Source organism: Anser cygnoides, chromosome 37, assembly GCF_040182565.1.
Source record: "Anser cygnoides isolate HZ-2024a breed goose chromosome 37, Taihu_goose_T2T_genome, whole genome shotgun sequence".
Lineage (NCBI taxonomy): Eukaryota > Metazoa > Chordata > Aves > Anseriformes > Anatidae > Anser > Anser cygnoides.
This window is the reverse complement of record NC_089909.1, coordinates 602,639-621,433: the sequence shown is the minus strand read 5'-3', so window position 1 is coordinate 621,433 and position 18,795 is coordinate 602,639. Positions and strand designations below refer to the sequence as shown.

At 64.8% G+C, this 18,795-nt stretch overlaps 1 protein-coding gene and 2 long non-coding RNA genes across 3 annotated transcripts; 2 read left to right on the top strand and 1 right to left on the bottom strand.

Moving 5' to 3' along the window:
• The first annotated feature begins 3,290 nt into the window (after positions 1-3,290).
• On the top strand, positions 3,291-4,299 carry LOC136788477 (uncharacterized). Its single transcript, XR_010827236.1, has 2 exons — positions 3,291-3,543; positions 4,179-4,299. It is a non-coding gene; the product is annotated as an uncharacterized lncRNA (long non-coding RNA).
• A 109-nt stretch (positions 4,300-4,408) lies between these two features.
• RBM42 (RNA binding motif protein 42) lies at positions 4,409-16,340 on the top strand (the record flags this gene model as incomplete). The annotated part of the gene is given in 10 exon segments (XM_066987010.1): positions 4,409-4,686; positions 5,104-5,233; positions 6,961-7,019; positions 7,021-7,046; positions 7,142-7,207; positions 9,892-10,027; positions 11,538-11,742; positions 12,515-12,635; positions 14,717-14,911; positions 16,116-16,340. Coding segments are annotated over 10 exon segments (1,329 nt in total), but the record flags the coding sequence as incomplete, so codon positions are not given.
• Positions 16,341-17,514: 1,174 nt separating this feature from the next.
• On the bottom strand, positions 17,515-18,616 carry LOC136788482 (uncharacterized). Its single transcript, XR_010827239.1, has 2 exons — positions 18,308-18,616; positions 17,515-18,216 (listed from the first exon to the last, which is right to left on the bottom strand). It is a non-coding gene; the product is annotated as an uncharacterized lncRNA (long non-coding RNA).
• Positions 18,617-18,795: the final 179 nt, after the last annotated feature.

Sequence of the window (18,795 nt, the reverse complement as noted above, 5' to 3'; positions counted from 1 at the left end):
GGGGCAATTAACCCCCCGGGGGGCTTTTAACCCCCCCCAGTGAGCATTTACCCCCCCAGGAGCCCTTATTGCCCCCCTCAACCACCTCCAAGCCTCCCCGGGATCTTTTAACCCCCCCACGGGGCAGTTTTGCCCCACCCCGGGGCAAATTTACCCCCCCATGTGCGCTCTTCTGCCCCCCCGGGGAATTTATAGCCCCCAGACCACGCTGAATACCCCCTAAAGAAAATTTAAGCCCCCCCCCAGCCCAATTACCCCCCAACGCCACTTATTGCCCTCAGTGGGGGTTGATAGTCACCACCCGGGGCAGTTTTGCCACTCTTGGGGGCAATAAAACCCCTTCCGGGGGCAATTATCACCCCCTTGGGGTAATAATCATCCCCAGGGGCAGTTTCACCCCCCCCTTGGGGTAATTTTACCCCCACAGGGGCAGATTTCCCCCCTTGGGGCCATTTCACCCCCTTGGGGCACTTCCCCCCTCCCCTTTGGGCAGTTTCCCCCCTCGGGGCAGATTTACCCCCTTAGGGCAGTTTCCTCCCCCCTTGAGGCAGTTTTACCCCCTTGAGGCAAATTCCCCGCCTTGGGGCAGTTTTGCCTCCCTCAGGGGCAGTTTCAACCCCCCTTGCTGCAGTTTTACCCCCCCATTGCGCAATTCCCCTCCTTAGGGCAGTTCTCCCCCCTTGGGGCAATTTTACCCCCCCAGGGGCATTTTCCTCCCCCTTTTGGGGTAATTCCCCCCCCCTTGGGGCAGTTTCCCCCCTTTGGGCAGTTTCCCCCCCCTTGGGGCAGAATTCTCCTACATGGGGCAGTTTAACCCCCCAGGGGCAGTTTTACTCCCCTTGAGGCAAATTTCCCCCCACAGGGGCAGATTCCCCCATTTGGGGGCAATTTCACCCCCCCCTTTTGTCACACCCCCTCCACTTCCCCCCAACACTTCTCCCCCCAAATTAAGGGGCGGGGCTACAAAAAGGGGGCGGGGCTTTTCATATTTGCCCCCCGCCCCCCGGGGCGGATCCGTCACCCGTCCCCCCCCGTCCCCTCTCATCGCCTCGGCTCCCGCTGCCACCATGAGCCCCCCTGGCCCCCCGCCCTCGTCCTGCTGCTCCTGGGTGAGTCCCCCCCTTTTGCCCCCCCCTTGTCCCCCCCAAAATCCCCCAAGCCCCCCAAAAGCCCCCAAACCTCCCCAAAATCCCCCCCCCCTTTATACCCCAATAGGGAACCACAGTGCCCCCCCCCTAGGACCACAACTGCCCCCAACCCCTCCTCACCTTTTTTGGGGGGGGGGGGTCCCTAGTGCCCCCATCCCCCTCCTCGTTCCTAGGGGACCCCGGTGTCCCCAAATCCCCCCCTCCTCCCCCCCACTTTGGAAAGGGAAGTGGAAAAGGGGAAGTTGGGGGGGGAGGAGGGGGGGCATTTGGGTGCCTACGTTGTTTGTAAAGAGGGGGGCACCAAGCTGCCCCCCCCCTTATAGGGGGCGGTTTCGGGGGCTCAGGGGGGTCCCGGTTGTTTTGCAGGGCTGGCTGCCGCGCAGAGAGGTGAGGGGGGGATTGGGGGGGTTGGGGGGGATCCAGGGGTGGGGGGAACTGTTGGGGGGTGAAACATTGGGGGGGATCCATGTGGGGGTCGGGGGCTCAGGTGGGGAGGGAGGACCTTGGGGGAAGGGGGAACCGTTGGGGGGATCCCAGTTGTGGGGGGGCCTTGTGGGGGGGGACCCATTTTGGGGGGACACCCAATTGAGGGGGGCACCCAGGGGTGGGGGTGACCCATTGGTGGGGGAAAACATTTTGGGGGGAACCAAAGTGTGGGGGCCCATTTGCAGGGGGACCGCTGGGGGGGGGACCCTGCTATGGCGGGATCCATTTTGGGGGGGCCACCCAGGGGTGACAGGGGCGCATTGGGGGGTGGTTGGGACACAATGTAGGGGGAACCTTTGTGCGGGGTCCTGGTTGTAGTGGGAACCTTGTGGGGGGGGGGGACTACGATATGGGGGTCCCATAGTGGGGGATCCATTTGGGGGGGACACCTAGGGGGGACCCATTGCGGGTGGGGGGAACCTTTGTGTGGGGGAACCCTTGTGCAGGGTCCTATTTCCAGGGGGAGCCATTGAGGGGGCAGGACCCAAATATGGGGACGCCCACTGTGGGGGACCCATTTTGGGGGGGACACCTGGGGGGGACCCATTTTGTTGGGGTGGGGGGAACCTTTGTGTGGGGGAACCTTTGTGCGCGGTCCTATTTCCAGGGGGAGCAATTGGGGGGGGGGACCCAAATATGGTGCCACCCATTGTGGGGGGACCCATTTTGGGGGGACACCCAGGGGTGGGGGGACCCATTGGGGGGGAACCATTTTGGTGGGGGAACCTTTGTGAGTGCCCCAGTTTCAGGGGGGAACCTTTGGGGGGGGATCCAAACATGGGGACACCCACTGTGGGGGACCCATTTTGGGGGGACACAGAAACATTGGGACTGGGGGGAACCAATGTGAGGGGGAACCTTTGTGAGGATCCTGGTTTCGGGTGGAAACTTTTGGGGGGGACCCAAGCATGGGGGCGCCCACTGTGGGGGACCCATTTTGGGGGGACACAGAAACATTGGGACTGGGGGAACCGATGTGAGGGGGAACCTTTGTGAGGGTCCTGGTTTCACGGGGGAACCTTTGGGGGAGGACACAAACATGGGGACACCCACTGTGGGGGACCCATTTTGGGGGGACACCCCGGGGGCAGGGGTACATTGGGACTGGGGGGAATCAATGTAAGGGGGAACCTTTGTGAGGGTCCTGGTTTGGGTGGGGAACCTTTTGGGGGGGGACCCATTTTGTTGGGGAGGGGGGAACCTTCGTGTGTTTCCTCGTTTCCTCGTTTCGTGTGTTGCCTCGTTTCCGGGGGGGTCCCGGCGGCGGTTACACACGGTGCGCCCCCTTTTAATGCCCCCCCCCAGACTGCGCCCCCTGCCTGCCGGGCCCGGGCCCGCTGGCGCTGCTGGTGGGCGCCGACGTCGCCATGACGCTGCTGGTGGCGGGCGGGGCCTGGTGCCTGGCCAGGAGGGGCGCCCAGGTGGGCGGGGCCTCAAGGGGGCGGGGCCTGAGGGGGCGGGGCCTGAGGGGGCGGGGCCTAAAGGGGGTGGGGCTAAAGGGGGCAGAGCTATAGGGGGCTGGGGCCAAGGGGGTGGGGCTAAAGGGGGTGGGGCCTGAGGGGGGCGGGGCCAAATGGGGAGGGGTTAAAGGGGTGGGGAGGGGCCAAGGGTGGGGCCTGCTGACAGGTGGGCGGGGCTAAGGTGGGCGGGGCAAAGGTGGGCAGGGACTGAAGGGGGCGGTGCCAAAGGGGGCGGTGCTAAAGGGGTGGGGCTAAAGGGGGAGGGGCCTGAGGGGAGGGACTAAGGGGGAGGGGCTAAAGGGGGCAGAGGGGGGTTAAAGGGGAGGGGCGGGGCTAAAGGGGAGAGGGCGGGGCCGTGGAGGCAGGGGCGGGGCCTCCCCTCCTGACCCCGCCTCCTCCCCCAGAGGTCATCGCGAAGGCCCGCCCCCGAGATGGACCTGACCTATCAGGTGGGGGGCGGGGCCTGGCACAGGGCGGGGCTGACCCCAGATGACCCCCTGACCTCTGGGCCGTGACCCCTGACCTCTGACCCCAACCCGTGACCCCCCGACCCCTGACCTGAGACCCCCGACCCCAACCTGTGACCCCTGACCTCTGACCCCTGACCTCAACCCTTGACCCCTGACCCCTGGGTCCATGATCTCTGACCCCTGACCCCAGAACCTTGACCTCTGACCCCTGACCTTTGACCCTAGCCCCGCACCCTGACCCCTACCCCCTGCTCCCTGACCCTTGACCCCTGACCCTTGACCCCTGAGCCCAACCCCTGACCCCAGCACCGTGACCCTTGACCCCTGACCTCTGATCCCCTGACCTGTCCCCAGCCCCTCGCCCGTGCCCCTACGCCTGCTCCCAGACCCCAACCCCTGACCCCAACCCTTGACCCTCGACCCCTGACCCATGACCTCTGACCCCAGAACCTTGACCTCTGACCCCTGACCTTCGACCCTAGCCCCGCACCCCGACCCCTATCCCCTGCTCCCAGACCTCTGACCCCTGACCTGTGACCCCTGACCATTGACCCCGACCCCTGACCCCAGAACCCTGACCTCTGACCTCTGACCCCTGACCTCTGACCCCGCAGGAGCTGCAGGGCACCCGCACCGACATCTACAGCAACCTCCGCGCCTGACCCCGCCCCCGGGGACCCTCCCCCGGCCGCGAAGCCCCGCCCCCAATAAACATCCCCGGCCCTTTTCGCCTCATTCCTCGTCTTTTTGCCTCATTTCGCCTCTTTTCGCCCCATTTCGCCTCGATGACGTCACCCCGGAGCCTCCTAGAGGGCGGGGGGAGTGGGAAAGAGCGTTTTGGTGACGTCATCAGGCGGCGCCGGAAGCGGCCGAGCGGAAGGGAGGGGGCTGGCGGGGACCGGAAGTGGCCGCGGGGACCGGAAGCGGCTCCGGGCAGCCGGCATGGCGGCGGCGGCGGCGGCGGCGGGGGCGACCCCGGCGGCTCCGGCTGGGCCCGGGCCTGGGGGAGCCGGGGGGGAGGGGGAGGGGCGGGAGGAGGAGGAGGAGGAGGGGAGGAAGCGGCGGCGGCGCGGCCAAGAGCGGCGAGGAGCGGCTGAAGGAGATGGAGGCCGAGATGGCGCTGTGAGGGGGCGCGGTCACGTGGTTTTGCGGGGGGCGGGGTCGCCATGGCAACGGGGCGGGGCCGGGCGGGTCGCCATGGCGACGGGGCGGGGGGTCACGTGGTTGGGAGGCTCTGGGGGGTTGGGGGGGCTTGGGGGCACTGGGGGGTCCTGGGGGGTTTTGGGGGGGGGGGGTCTGGGGGTGTTGGGGGGGGGGTCCCAGGCCGTTGGGGGGGGGGGGTAACGGGGATTTTGGGGGGGTCCTGGGGGGTCTTGAGTCATGGGGGGGCGTAAGGGGATTTTAGGGGGGGGCTTTGGGGGGGGGGGCTGGGGGATTTGGGGGGGGGGGGGCCCGGGGGGTCGCCGTGTCCGTGGGGGGTCCTGGGGGGGCCCTATTTGAGCGCCCCCCCCCCCCCCCAATCCGTTTGTGCCCCCCCAGGTTCGAGCAGGAGGTGCTGGGGGCCCCCCGCCGGGCCCCCCCCCCCCCGCCCCCGTGGGGGGGGGAGGCGCTGCCCCTGCCCCCCGCCCCCGTCCTGCGCCCCGTCATCGCCACCAACACCTACCAGCAGGTGGGGGCGGCCCCCCCAGAACCCCCGGGACCCCCATGGCCCCATAACCCCCTTGTGACCCCATAACCCCCCATAACCCCCGCATAGACCCCCCCCTGTGACCCCATAACCCCCATAACCCCCCTGGGACCCCATAACCCCCCATAACCCCCCCATAGCCCCCCATAATGGCCCCATAACCCTCCATACCCCAGTGTCCTCCCATAACCCCTCAACGTCCCCCCAATGACCCCATAACCCCCCATAACCCCTCCATAACCCACCCATGGCCCCATAACCCCTCCAGAACCCCCCTGTGACCCCACTATGACCCCATAACCCCCCATAACCCCTCCATAACCCCCCCATAACCCCCCCCGTGACCCCATAACCCCCCAATAACCCCGGAACCCCCCGTGACCCCACTATGACCCCATAACCCCCCACAACCCCATAACCCCCCACATCCCCCCATGGCCCCATAAGCCCCCTGTGACCCCATAAGCCCCCCATAACCCCCCGGTAACCCCCCCATAGCCCCCCGGTGACCCCATAACCCCCCATAACCCCCCCATAGCCCCCCCAACGGCCCCATAACCCCCCATACCCCAACGTCCCCCCATAACCCCTCCACGTCCCCCCAATGACCCCATAACCCCCATAACCCCCTTGTGACCCCATAACCCCCTGGGACCCCATAACGCCCCCCAGCCCTCCCCAACGGCCCCATAACCCCCCGAACAACCCCATATCCCATATAAACCCGCAACGCCCCCCGTATCCCCCCAATAATCCTATATCCCCCCATGACCCCATACCTCCCCATAACGCCCCGACCCTATAGCCCCCTGACCCCATAACCCCTGACCCTGTAAACTCCCCGACCCTATAACCCCCCAACCCCATAAGCCCCTGACCCCGTAAATTCTTGACCCTATAACCCCCAATCCTATAACCCCCCGGCCCGACAACCCCCTGACCTTATAACCCCCGAACCCGTAACCCCCTGACCCTACAACCCCCTGACCCTATAACCCTGTGGCTCTATAACCCCCTGACCCTATAACCCCTTGACCCTATAACCGTATGACCCTATAACCCTATGACCCTAAAACCCCCGACCCTATAACCCCCTTGACCCCGTAACTCTCTGACCCTACAAACCCCTTGACCCCATAACCCCTGCCCCTATAAAACCCCCGACCCTATAACCCCCCAACCCCATAACCTCCTGATCCCATAAATTCTTGACCCTATAACTCCCCAATGCTACAACTCTTTGGCCCTATAACTTCCTGACCCTATAACCTCCTGACCCCATAAATTCTTGACCCTATAACCCCCCAATCCTATAACCCCACGACCCCATAACTCCCTGACCCTATAACCCTATGATCCCTTGGCTCTCTGACCCTATAACCTTATGATTCTATAACTCCCCTGACCCCATAACTCCTTGACCCTATAACCCTATGATTTGTTGCCTGTATGACCCTATAAAACCCATGATCTTATGACCCTATGACCTTATAAATTCCTTGACCCTATAACCCTATGACTCTATAACCTTTCTGACCCTATAAACCGCCCCGACCCTATAAACACCTGACCCTATAACCCCCCACCCCTATAACCCCCCGGCCCTACAACCCCCTGACCTTATAACCCCCGACCCCGTAACCCCCTGACCCCACAACCCCCCGACCCTGTAACCCCCGACCCCACAACCGCCCCGACCCTATAACCAGGTGCAGCAGACCCTCGAGGCCCGCGCCGCGGCCGCCGCCACCGTCGTCGCCCCGCTGGTGGCCCCCGGGGCCGTTTGTAGGGCCAGGTGCGTCCCGACCCCAAAACCGCCCGGTTTCGCCCCGAAACCGCCCGCTCGCGCCCCGAAACCCCAATGACGACCCCAAATCCCCGACCCCACAGCCGTGGCCCCGCAGCGCAGCCCGATCCTACGGCCGGCCTTCGTCCCGCACGTCCTACAGAGGGCCGGTGCGGGGTTATGGGGTCGTTACGGGGCCGTTATGGGGTCGGGGGCGTTATGGGGTCATGGGGGGGGCTTATGGGGCCTTATGGGGTCATATGGGGGTGTTATGGGGCGTTATGGGGTCAGGGGGCGTTACGGGGGCTTCGTCTTGTAGGTCCTATAAAGGGCCAGTACGGGGTTATGGGGTCGTTATGGGGCTGTTATGGGGTCGGGGGCGTTATGGGGTCATGGGGGGGAGCTTATAGGGCCTTGCGGAGTCATGTGGGGTTGTTACAGGGCCTTATGGGGTCAGGGGGCGTTACGGGGGCTTCATCTTGTAGGTCCTATAAAGGGCCGGTACGGGGTTAGGGGGTTGGGGGGGTTATAGGATCGGGGGGCTTACGGGGTTTGGCGGGATCTGGGGGCATTATGGGGTTTGGGGGGATTTATGGGGTTTGGGGGGGGCTTTATAGGATGGGGGGGCCTTATGGGGTTTGGTGGGGGTTTATGGGGTTTGGGGGGATTTATGGGGTTTGGGGGGGGGCTTTATAGGATGGGGGGCCTTATGGGGTTTGGTGGGGGTTTATGGGGTTTGGGGGGGCTTATGGGGTTTGGGGGGGCTTTATAGGATGGGGGCCTTATGGGGCTTTATGGGGTGGGGGGGGCGTTACGGGGTTGTTACGGGGTTTGGGGGAGGCTTTATGGGGTGGGGGGGCCTTATGGGGTTTGGGGGGGGTTATGGGGTTTGGGGGGTTATTATGGGGTGGGGGTTTCCTTATGGGGTTTGGGGGCGGTTTATGGGATTTGGGGGGGGTTTATGGGCGTGGGGGGGGGGGTATGGGGTTGGGGGGTTTTAAGGGATTTTATGGGGTCGTTACGGGGTGGGGGTGCGTTATGGGGTTGTTACGGGGTTTGGGGGGGCTTTATGGGTTTTGGGGGGTTTTATGGGGTTGGGGGGGCTTCTGGGATTTTATGGGTTTGTTACGGGGTGGGGGGCTTTATGGGGTCTGGGGGCGGGTTTATGGGGTTTGGGGGGGGTTTGGGGGGGGGTTTATGGGGTTTGGGGGGGGCTTCTGGGATTTTATGGGGTCGTTACGGGGTTGGGGGGGGTCCGTTACGGGGTTCGGGGCCCCCCCCCATTTTCGGGCGCCCCCCGACCCCGTTCCCCCCCCGCAGCGGGCCCGCGGGCGCTGTCCCTGCGCCCCCCGGCGCCATGGTGGGGCCCCCCTGGGCGCCCCCCGCCCCCCCCCTGCTGATGGCCCCCCCCCTGCAGCGCCCCCGGGCCCCCCTGCAGCCCCTGGGGGGATGCGCCCCAACAGCCCCGTGAGTGGGGGGGGGGGGGGGGGGGGGGGGTTGGGGGGGGGGGGGGGATTTAGGGGGATTTGGGGGGGGTTGGGGGGGATTTAGGGGATTTTGGGGGGGGGATTTAGGGGATTTGGGGGGGGGGGGTTGAGGGGGGGGTTGGGGGGGATTTATGGGATTCTGGGGGGGTTTGGGGGGATTTATGGGATTTTGGAGGGGATTTAGGGGATTTGGGGGGGGATTTGGGGGGGTTGGGGGGGTTAGGGGGGTTGGGGGGGATTTAGGGGATTTTGGGGGGGATTTGGGGGGGATTTATGGGATTTGGGGGGGGGGGGGGGGATTTAGGGGATTTGGGGGGTTGGGGGGATTTATGGGATTTGGGGGGGGGGGTTGGGGGGTTTTGGGGGGGATTTGGGGGAGTGGGAGGGATTTGGGGGGGTTGGGGGGGGGATTTAGGGGATTTTGGAGGGGATTTCGGGGGATTTGGGGGGGGGGGATTTGGGGGGAGATTTATGGGATTTGGGGGGGGGGTTTTGGGGGGGGGGTTTGGGGGGTTGGGAGGGATTTGGGGGGTTTGGGGGGTTGGGGGGGGGGGGGGTTGGGGGGGTTGGGGGGGATTTGGGGGATTTTGGAGGGGATTGGGGGGATTTGGGGGGGTTGGGGGGGATTTGGGGGGATTTGGGGGATTTTGGGGTTGGGGGGGGGATGCGCCCCAACAGCCCCGTGAGTGGGGGGGTTGGGGTCGGGGGGGGGGGGGGTTGGGGGGGGGATTTATGGGATTTGGGGGGGGGGGGTTGGGGGGGGGATTTATGGGATTTTGGGGGGGGGGATTTGGGGGGGTTGGGGGGGATTTAGGGGATTTTGGGGGGGGGATTTAGGGGATTTGGGGGGGGGTTGAGGGGGGGTTGCGGGGGGATTTATGGGATTCTGGAGGATTTAGGGGATTTGGGGGGGGATTTGGGGGGGATTTAGGGGATTTTGGGGGGTTGGGGGGGGTTTGGGGTGGGATTTGGGGGAATTGGGAGGGATTTGGGGGGGGATTTGGGGGGGGTTGGGGGGGTTAGGGGGGTTGGGGGGGATTTATGGGATTTTGGGGGGGCTGGGGGTTTGGGGGGTTTGGGGGGGGATTTGGGGGGGGATTTAGGGGATTTTGGGGGGGGGGATTTGGGGGGGGGGATTTTGGGGGGACTTTGGGGAGGGTGGGGGGCATTTGGGGGCTTTGGGTGGGGGGCAAACGGGGGGGGGTGTCCGGGGGTTGGGGGCTCAGTGGGACAACGGGGGGGAAATAGGGGCAGTTATGGGGTGGGGGCAACGTGGGGGGCTATTTGGGGTCTCCCGCCCCCCCCCAGTATTTTACCCCCCCCCCCCCCCCAATTTTTACCCCCCCTATATTTGTGTCCCCCCCCAGGTGGGTCCGGGGGTCCCGGTGCCCCCCTGGCCCCGCTGGTGCCCCCCCCGCCCGGTGCTGGGCGCCCCCAAGCTGAGCCCCAGCGTCATCCAGGCGGCCCCCACCGTGTACAGCGCCCCCCGCCAAGAAGGGGCAGGTGGGGGCGGGGCTTAGGGGCGGGGGCGGGGCTTAGGGGTTGGGGGCGGGGCTTGAGGGGTTGGGGGTGGGGCTTAGGGGTGGGGGCGGGGCTTAGGGGGTTGGGGGCGGGGTTATGGGGGCACTGGGGGGGGGGGGGGAGGGTGTGATCCGGGGGGGGGGGCTAATTTGGGGGGGGTCCCCAATTTTTTGGGGGGGGGTGGGGGGCAATTTTTGGGGTAAATTTTGGGGAAAAAGGGTTAGAGGGTGGATACGGGGGGTCCCAGTTGCTCCCAGTAGCTCCCAGTGCCCCCCAGTGCCCCACAGATGGGAGCAGGGACCCCCCCAGTGCCCCCCTTTCATATTTTGGGGTGGGGGGCCCAATTTTCGGGGTAAATTCGGGGAAAATGGTTCACAGGGGGCTGGGGGGGTCCCAGTGGCTCCCAGTTGCTCCCAGTGCCCCCCCAGTGCCCCATAGATGGGAGCAGGGACCCCCCTAGTGCCCCTCCTTCCATATTTTGGGGGTGAGGCCCAATTTTTGGGGTAAATTTGAGGGAAAATGGTTCAGAAGGGGGTGGGGGGGTCCCAGTTGCTCCCAGTGGCTCCCAGTTGCTCCCAGTGCCCCACCCAGTGCCCCATAGATGGGAGCAGGGCCCCCCCAGTGCCCCCCTTCCATATTTTGGGGGTGGGGGCCCAATTTTTGGGGTAAATTTGAGGGAAAATGGTTCAGAGGGGGCTGGGCGGGTCCCAGTGGCTCCCAGTTGCTCCCAGTGCCCCCCCAGTGCCCCATAGATGGGAGCAGGGACCCCCCAGCGCCCCCCTTCCATATTTTGGGGGTGGGGGGGCCCAATTTTTGGGGTAAATTCGAGGGAAAATGGTTCAGAGGGGGGGTGGGGGGGTCCCAGTTGCTCCCAGTGGCTCCCAGCGGCTCCCAGCAGCTCCCAGTGCCCCCCCAGTGCCCCACAGATGGGAGCAGGGACCCCCAGTGCCCCCCTTCCATATTTTGGGGGTGGGGGGGCCCAATTTTCGGGGTAAATTCGGGGGAAAATGGTTCAGAGGGGGCTGGGGGGTCCCAGTGGCTCCCAGTTGCTCCCAGTGCCCCCCCCAGTGCCCCATAGATGGGAGCAGGGACCCCCCAGCGCCCCCTTCCATATTTTGGGGGTGGGGGGCCCAATTTTTGGGGTAAATTCGAGGGAAAATGGTTCAGAGGGGGTGGGGGGTCCCAGTTGCTCCCAGTGGCTCCCAGCGGCTCCCAGCAGCTCCCAGTGCCCCCCCAGTGCCCCACAGATGGGAGCAGGGACCCCCCCAGTGCCCCCTTCCATATTTTGGGGGTGGGGGGCCCAATTTTTGGGGTAAATTCGAGGGAAAATGGTTCAGAGGGGGGTGGGGGGGGGTCCCAGTTGCTCCCAATCGCTCCCAGTTGCTCCCAGTGCCCCCCCAGTGCCCCATAGACTTGAGCAGGGCCCCCCTCCGCCCCCCCCCATATTTTGGGGAGGGGGGCGGGGCCTTTTCCTGACCCCGCCCCCCCGCAGGACGAGGCCCCGCCCCCCGGAGCCCCGCCCCCGAGGAGGCCCGGATCGGGCCCTGCCTCCCGGCCGCCCTGGCCCCGCCCCCGGCCCTGCCCGAGCCCCCCCCCGGCCCCCGAGCCCCCGCGGCCCCCCCGGCCCCCGCGGCCCCGACCTGGCCCCGCCCCGCCCCCGGAGGCCACGCCCCGCGGAGCCCTTCCTGGGGCCAGAGGTGAGGGGGCGGGGGCTTAAAGGGGTGGGGCTTAAAGGGGTGGGGGCTGGGGGCGGGGCGGGGCTTAAAGGGGCGTGGGTTATTTGGGCGAAAGGGGGCGGGGCTTAAAGGGGGTGGGTTATGGGGTTAAAGGGGCGGGGCTATAGGGGGTGGGGTTATGTGGGTTGAAGGGGGTGGGGCTTAAGAGGGTGGGGCTTAAGGGGTGGGGTTAAAGGGGGCGTGGCCGTGGGAGGTGAAAGGGGTGGGGCTAAAGAGGGTGGGGTTAAAGGGGGCGGGGCTTAAAGGGGTGGGGTTATAGAGGGTGGGGCCAAAGGGGGTGGGGTTATGGGGTTAAAGGGGGTGGGGCTTAAAGGGGTGGGGCTCAAGGGGGTGGGGCTTAAAGGGGTGGGGCTTAAAGGGGTGGGGCTATTGGTGCGGTTATAGGGGCGGGGTTAAAGGGGGAGGAGCTAAAGGGGGTGGGGTTGTAAGGGTGGGGGTCGAAGGGGCGGGGCTAAAGGGGGGGGTGGGGTTTTAGGGGTGGGGTTATGGGGGAGCTAAAGGGGGCGGGGCTCAAGGGGGCGGGGTCGTGGGGGTTAAAAGGGGGTGGGGCTTAAAGGGGCGGGGCCAAAGGGGCGGGGCTACAGGGGGTGGGGCTACAGGGGCGGGACTCCGGGGGCAGGTCCATGGTGGGGGAGGAGCCTCCTGGAGGGGGCGGGGCCTGCGGGGGGTGGGCGGGGTTACCGGCAGCGGGGGGGCGTGTCCCCGCCGAGTGACGTGTCCCGGCCCCACCCAGGTGGGGGCGGAGCCCGCGGCGGAGGACAAGAAGAAGGGGAGGCCGGAGCGGCTGAAGCGCTGCATCCGCACGGCCGCCGGCAGCAGCTGGGAGGACCCCAGCCTGCTCGAGTGGGACGCCGGTAGGGGCGGGGCCTGAGGGGGGCGGGGCCTGAGGGGGCGGGGCTTAAAGGGGAGGGGCCTAAGGGGGCGTGGTCTCGAGGGGTGGGGCTTCAAAGGGGGCGGGGTCATGGGGGTGGTAAGTGGGAGGAGCCTGTCCGGCTGGAGCGGGATGTGGGGGCGGGGGCAGGGCTAAAAGGGGGAGGGGCCTAAGGGGGCGGGGCTTAAAGGGGGCGGGGTCTCGAGTGGGTGTGGCTTCACGGGGCGGGGCGTCAAAGGGGCGGGGCTCCGTGGGGTTATAGGGTCAGGGGGCTGGGGGACGTGGGGGGGTGCGGGGTCGGGGGACGTGGAGCCGTGGCTGTAGGGCCGGGGGGTACGGGGGCAGAGGGGGTATGGGGGCACTGGGGGGTTATGGGGACACTGGGATATGGGGACAGAGGGATATGGGGTCGGGGGGTATGGGGACACTGGGGGGTTATGGGGACACTGGGATATGGGGACAGAGGGATATGGGGTCGGGGGGTATGGGGACACTGGGGGGTTATGGGGACACTGGGGGATATGGGGACACTGGGATATAGGGTCGGGGGGTATGGGGACACTGGGGGGTTATGGGGACACTGGGGGATATGGGGACACTGGGATATAGGGTCGGGGGGGGTATGGGGACACTGGGGGGTTATGGGGACACTGGGGGATATGGGGACACTGGGATATAGGGTCGGGGGGGTATGGGGACACTGGGGGGCTATGGGGACAGAGAGATATAGGGTCGGGGGGGTATGGGGACACTGGGGGGCTATGGGGACACTGGGGGCTATGGGGACAGAGGGAGATAGGGTCGGGGGAGGTATGGGGACACTGGGGGGCTATGGGGACACTGGGATATGGGGACAGAGGGATATAGGGTCGGGGGAGGTATGGGGACACTGGGGGGCTATGGGGACACTGGGATATGAGGACAGAGGGATATGGGAACAGAGGGATATGGGGACAGAGCGATATAGGGTTGGGGGGATATGGGGACATTGGGGGGTTATGGGGACACTGGGGTATGGGACATGGGGCTATAGGGTCAGGGGGATATGGGGACACTGGGGGGTTATGGGGACATTGGGGTATGGGATACGAGGATATAGGATCAGGAGCATATGAGGACATAGGGATATAGGGTTAGGAGCATATGGAGAACTTGGGGGGATGTGGGAACGTGGAGACATCTGGATATAGGGTCGGGGACATTGGGGCTATGGGACGTGGGGCTATAGGGTCAGGGGATACGGGGGCTTTGGGGGCTGTGGGATATGGGGTTATAGGGTCGGGGGATATGGGGACACTGGGGGGTATGGGATATGAGAATATGGGATTAGGGGGATATGGGGACATGGGAAATAGGGTCGGGGGCTATGGGGACGTTGGGGATACGGGGTATGAGGGATATAGGATCGGGGGGCTATGGGGACATAGGGCTATAGGGTCAGGGGGATATGGGGACGTAGGGATATAGGGTCAGGGGGATATGGGGACCCGGGCAGGGATATGGGGACATTGGGGGGTATGGGGACACGGCGACATACGGATATGGGGTCAGTGGGATATGGGGCCACTGGGGCTATGGGACATGGGGCTGTAGGGTCAGGGGGTATGGGGGCATTGGGGGATACGGTATATGGGGCTATAGGGTCAGGGACACATGGGGACATTGGGGCTATGGGATATGGAGCTGTAGGGTTGGGGGATATGGGGACGTTGGGGGGTATGGGATAGGAGGATATGGGATTAGGGGGCTATGGGGACATGGGAAATAGGGTCGGGGGCTATGGGGACGTTGGGGATACGGGGTATGAGGATATAGGATCGGGGGGCTATGGGGACGTAGGGCTATAGGGTCAGGGGGCTATGGGGACATTGGGGATACGGGGTATGAGGATATAGGATCGGGGGGCTATGAGGACGCACGGCTATAGGGTCAGGGAGTTACGGGGCCGCTGGGGCTACGGGACACGGGGCTGTAGGGTCGGGGCGATACGGGGAGGTGTGGGGGAGATGCGGCTATAGGGTCGGGGGCATTTGGGGACCCGCGGGACTTCCCCCGTCCCCGCAGACGACTTCCGGATCTTCTGCGGGGACCTGGGCAACGAGGTGAACGACGACATCCTGGCGCGCGCCTTCGGGCGCTACCCGTCCTTCCTCAAGGCCAAGGTGATCCGCGACAAGCGCACCGGCAAGACCAAGGGCTACGGCTTCGTCTCCTTCAAGGACCCCAACGACTACGTGCGCGCCATGCGCGAGATGAACGGTGCGGGGCCGCCGGGGGGCGTCGGGGACATTTGGGGCATTGGGGACATGGGGGACGTTGGGGACATCAGGGACATCGGGGACATTTGGGGACATTGGAGACATTTGGGGCAATCAGGGATATTGGGGACATCAGGGGCGTTGGGGACATTTGGGGCGTTGGGGACATCAGGGACATTGGGGACATTTGGGGTGTTGGGGACATTGGGGGCGTTGGGGACGTTGGGGACATTTGGGGACATTTGGGGTGTTGGGGACATTGGGGACACCCAAGGACCCCAACGACTACGTGCGCGCCATGCGCGAGATGAACGGTGCGGGGCCGCCGGGGGGCGTTGGGGCATTGGGGACATTGGGGGCGCTGGGGACATTTGGGGCGTTGGGGACATCGGGGGCGTTGGGGACGTCGGGGACATTTGGGGACATCGGGGACATTTGGGGCGTTGGGGGCATTTGGGGCAATCAGGGATGCTGGGGACATCGGGGGCGTTGGGGACACTGGGGACATTTGGGGACACAGTGGGGATTTGGGGACATTTGGGGACATTTGGGGACATTTGGGGACATTTCGGGGCGCTGGGGACATTTGGGGACATGGGGAGGCCATTGGGGGCGTCTGGGGACATTTTGGGGGGATGTCTGGGGACATTTGGGGACGTTTGGGGACTTCAGGGACATTGGGGACATCGGGGTCATGGGGACTGCAGGGCCCCCAGTGCCCCCCAGTCCCTCCCAGCCCCCCCAGTCCCCTCCCAGTCCCTCCCAGTGCCCCCCAGTCCCACCCAGTTCCCCCTAGTCCCCTCCCAGTTCCTCCCAGTTCCCCCTAGTCCCCTCCCAGTCCCCTTCCAGTCCCTCCCAATCCCCCCCAGTCCCTCAACCCCCCCCCCCCAAACCCCTCCCAGTGTCCCCAAATGCCCCTATGACCCCCCAAACCCATTCCCAGTCCCTTTCCAGTACATCCCAGTATATCCCAGTTCCCTCCCAGTATCCCCCAGTCCCCTCCCAGTCCCTCCCAGTCCACCCTCAGTGCCTCAAACCCCCCCAAAACCCCCCAACCCCCCCAAATCCCCCCAAACCCCCTCCCAGTTCCCCCCAGCCCCCTCCCAGTCCCTCCCAGTCCCCCCAGTCCCCTCCCAGTCCCCCCCCAGTCCCCTCCCAGTCCCCCCCAGTCCCTCCCAGTGCCTCCCAGTACCCCCCCCCCGCAGGGAAGTACGTGGGCAGCCGCCCCATCAAGCTGCGCAAGAGCATGTGGAAGGACCGGAACCTGGACGTGGTGCGCAAGAAGCAGCGCGAGAAGAAGAAGCTGGGCCTCAGATAGCGCCGGGGGGGGCACTGGGAGGGACTGGAGGGCGCTGGGAGGGACTGGGAGGGGACTCGGAGGGACTGGGAGTTACTGGGAGCGCGGCGCAATAAAGGTTGTTGGGACTTTGTATGGCTGCACCTTCCGAGCCGGGCGGGGGGGGGGTGTTGTTATTGTAGGGCCTACAGAATCGGGGGGTGTTGTTGTACAGCCTACAGGACCAGGGGGTGTTGTGGTGTGGCCCGTTGTATCGTGGGGTGTTGTTGTAGGGCCTACAATATTGTAGGGTGTTATTGTAGGGCCTACGGTATTGTGCAGTGTTGTTATTGTAGGGCCTACGGTATCGTGGGGCAGTGTTATTGTAGGGCTGATAGGACTGCAGGGTGTTATTGTAGGGCCTCCATTATTGGGGGGGGGGGGGGGGGGGGGGGGGGGGGTTGCTGTAGGGCCTACGGTATTGTGCAGTGTTGTTATTGTAGGGCCTACGGTATCGTGGGGCAGTGTTATTGTAGGGCTGATAGGACTGCAGGGTGTTATTGTAGGGCCTCCATTATTGGGGGGGGGGGGGGGTTGCTGTAGGGCCTACGGTATTGGGTGTTGTTGTAGGGCCTACGGTATCGTGGGGTTATGTTGTTGTAGGGCCTACAATATCGCGGGGTGTTGTTACAGGGCCTGCTGTGTTGTGGGGGGGTTGTTGTAGGGCCTACAGGATTGTGGGGTGTTACTGTAGGACCTACAGGATTGGGGGGTGGTGTTGTAGGGCCTAGAATATTGTGGGGTGGGGTGTTGTTGTCGTAGGACCTACCGTATTCTGGGGGTGGGGGGGGGGGGGGGAGTGTTTTTGTAGGACCTACGGTATTGTGGGGTGGTGTTTTGGGACCTCGGGGACTGGGTATTGTTGCAGGACCTACAAAATTGGGCATGTTATTGTAGGGCCTGTCATATTGCGAGGATGTTATTGTAGGGCCTACAGTGTTTGGGGGGGGGGGGGGGGATGTTGTTATAGGACCTCCAAATACAGGGATATTGTAGGACCTACAGTATTGGGGGGTGTTGTTATTGTAGGGTCTCCACACATGGGGGTGTTGCTGTAGGCCCTGCCTTGTTGACGTTGTTTGTTATTGTAGGGCCTGCTTTACTTACTGGCCGTTATTACAGGACCTGCTTTATTTACATCGTGTTGTTGTAGGACCTGCTCTATTTACGCTGAGTTATCGTAGGCCCTTCTTTGTTTACAAGGTGTTATCGTAGGACCTGCTTTATTTACGCTGCGTTATTGCAGGACCCACGCTATTTACACTGCGTTGTTGTAGGACCCGCTTTATTTACAGCACCTTGCCGCAGGGCCTGCTTTGTTTACAGGCTGTTATTGTAGAACCTCCTTTATTTACAACGTTTGTTATTGTAGGACCTGCTTTATTTACACTGGATTATTGTAGGACCCGCTCTATTTACGACGTTTGGTATTGTAGGACCTGCTCTATTTACACCATGTTACTGTAGGCCCCGCTTTATTTATGTCCTGTTACCGTAGGCCCCACTTTATGTCCCGTTACCGTAGGCCCCGCTTTATTTACGTCCCGTTACTGTAGGCCCCGCTTTATTTACGTCCCGTTACCGTAGGACCTCCTTTATTTACATCCCGTTACCGTAGGCTGCGCTTTATTTACGTCCCATTACCGTAGGACCTCCTTTATTTACGACCTCTCCCCGCCCCCGCCAGCTCCTGGGGGCTCCTCATTGGCTGCCTGCCGCGGGCAGGCGTGGCCACAAGGCCCCGCCCCCCTCAGGCCCCGCCCCTTCCCGAGCCAATCGCAGCACCCGCCTCAGGGGCGGGGCTCCTCCTCCTCGCCCCGCCCCTCCGAGGTGGGCGTGGCCGCGGGGAGGGGGCGTGGCCAGGAGGAGGGGGCGTGGCCGTGGGCGGCCCGTGCCCAGCGCTGCAGCCAATGGGAGAAGGGGACGGCGCCGGGGGCGTGGCCTGGACCCACTGCGCCGGCTGCTCCCACCTGCGGTGACGTCACCGTGAGGGGCGGGGCCTCGCCGCCACCCCTTATATGGGCGTGGCCGCGAGGGGGTGGGGGTCCCGCTTCTCCTTACCATTGGCTGATGAGGGCCTGGAGGCGGGGCCAGGCCTCGATGCGGCGCCGGCTCTGATTGGCCACGGCGTGGAGGCGGGGCAGGAGCTCGGCCAATCCCTCCTCGGGGGCGGGGCCGCTGCGGAGAGGGACAAAGGGGCGGGGTCAGGGAGGGCAGAGCCCCGCCCACCCCCGAAGCCCCGCCCACCCCCAAGCCCCGCCCACTCACGTGCCGGGATGGGCGGGGCCTGCGGCAGCCCCGCCCCCGCCGCCGGCCCAGCTCCCGGCGCAGGCGCAGCACCCGCAGCAGCAGCTCCTGGGGGGCCTGGGGGGAGGGGGGCACCCATGGGTGCTCCCGGCCCTCGCCGGGTGCCCCCACACCCGTGGGTGCCCCCCAACCCCAAATCCCCGCCCCTTTAACCCCTCCCCCACCCCATAACCCTCCACAGCACCCCCCCCCCCCAAATCTTCCCCTCTCGCTGCACCCCCCACCCATGGGTGCCCCCTCCC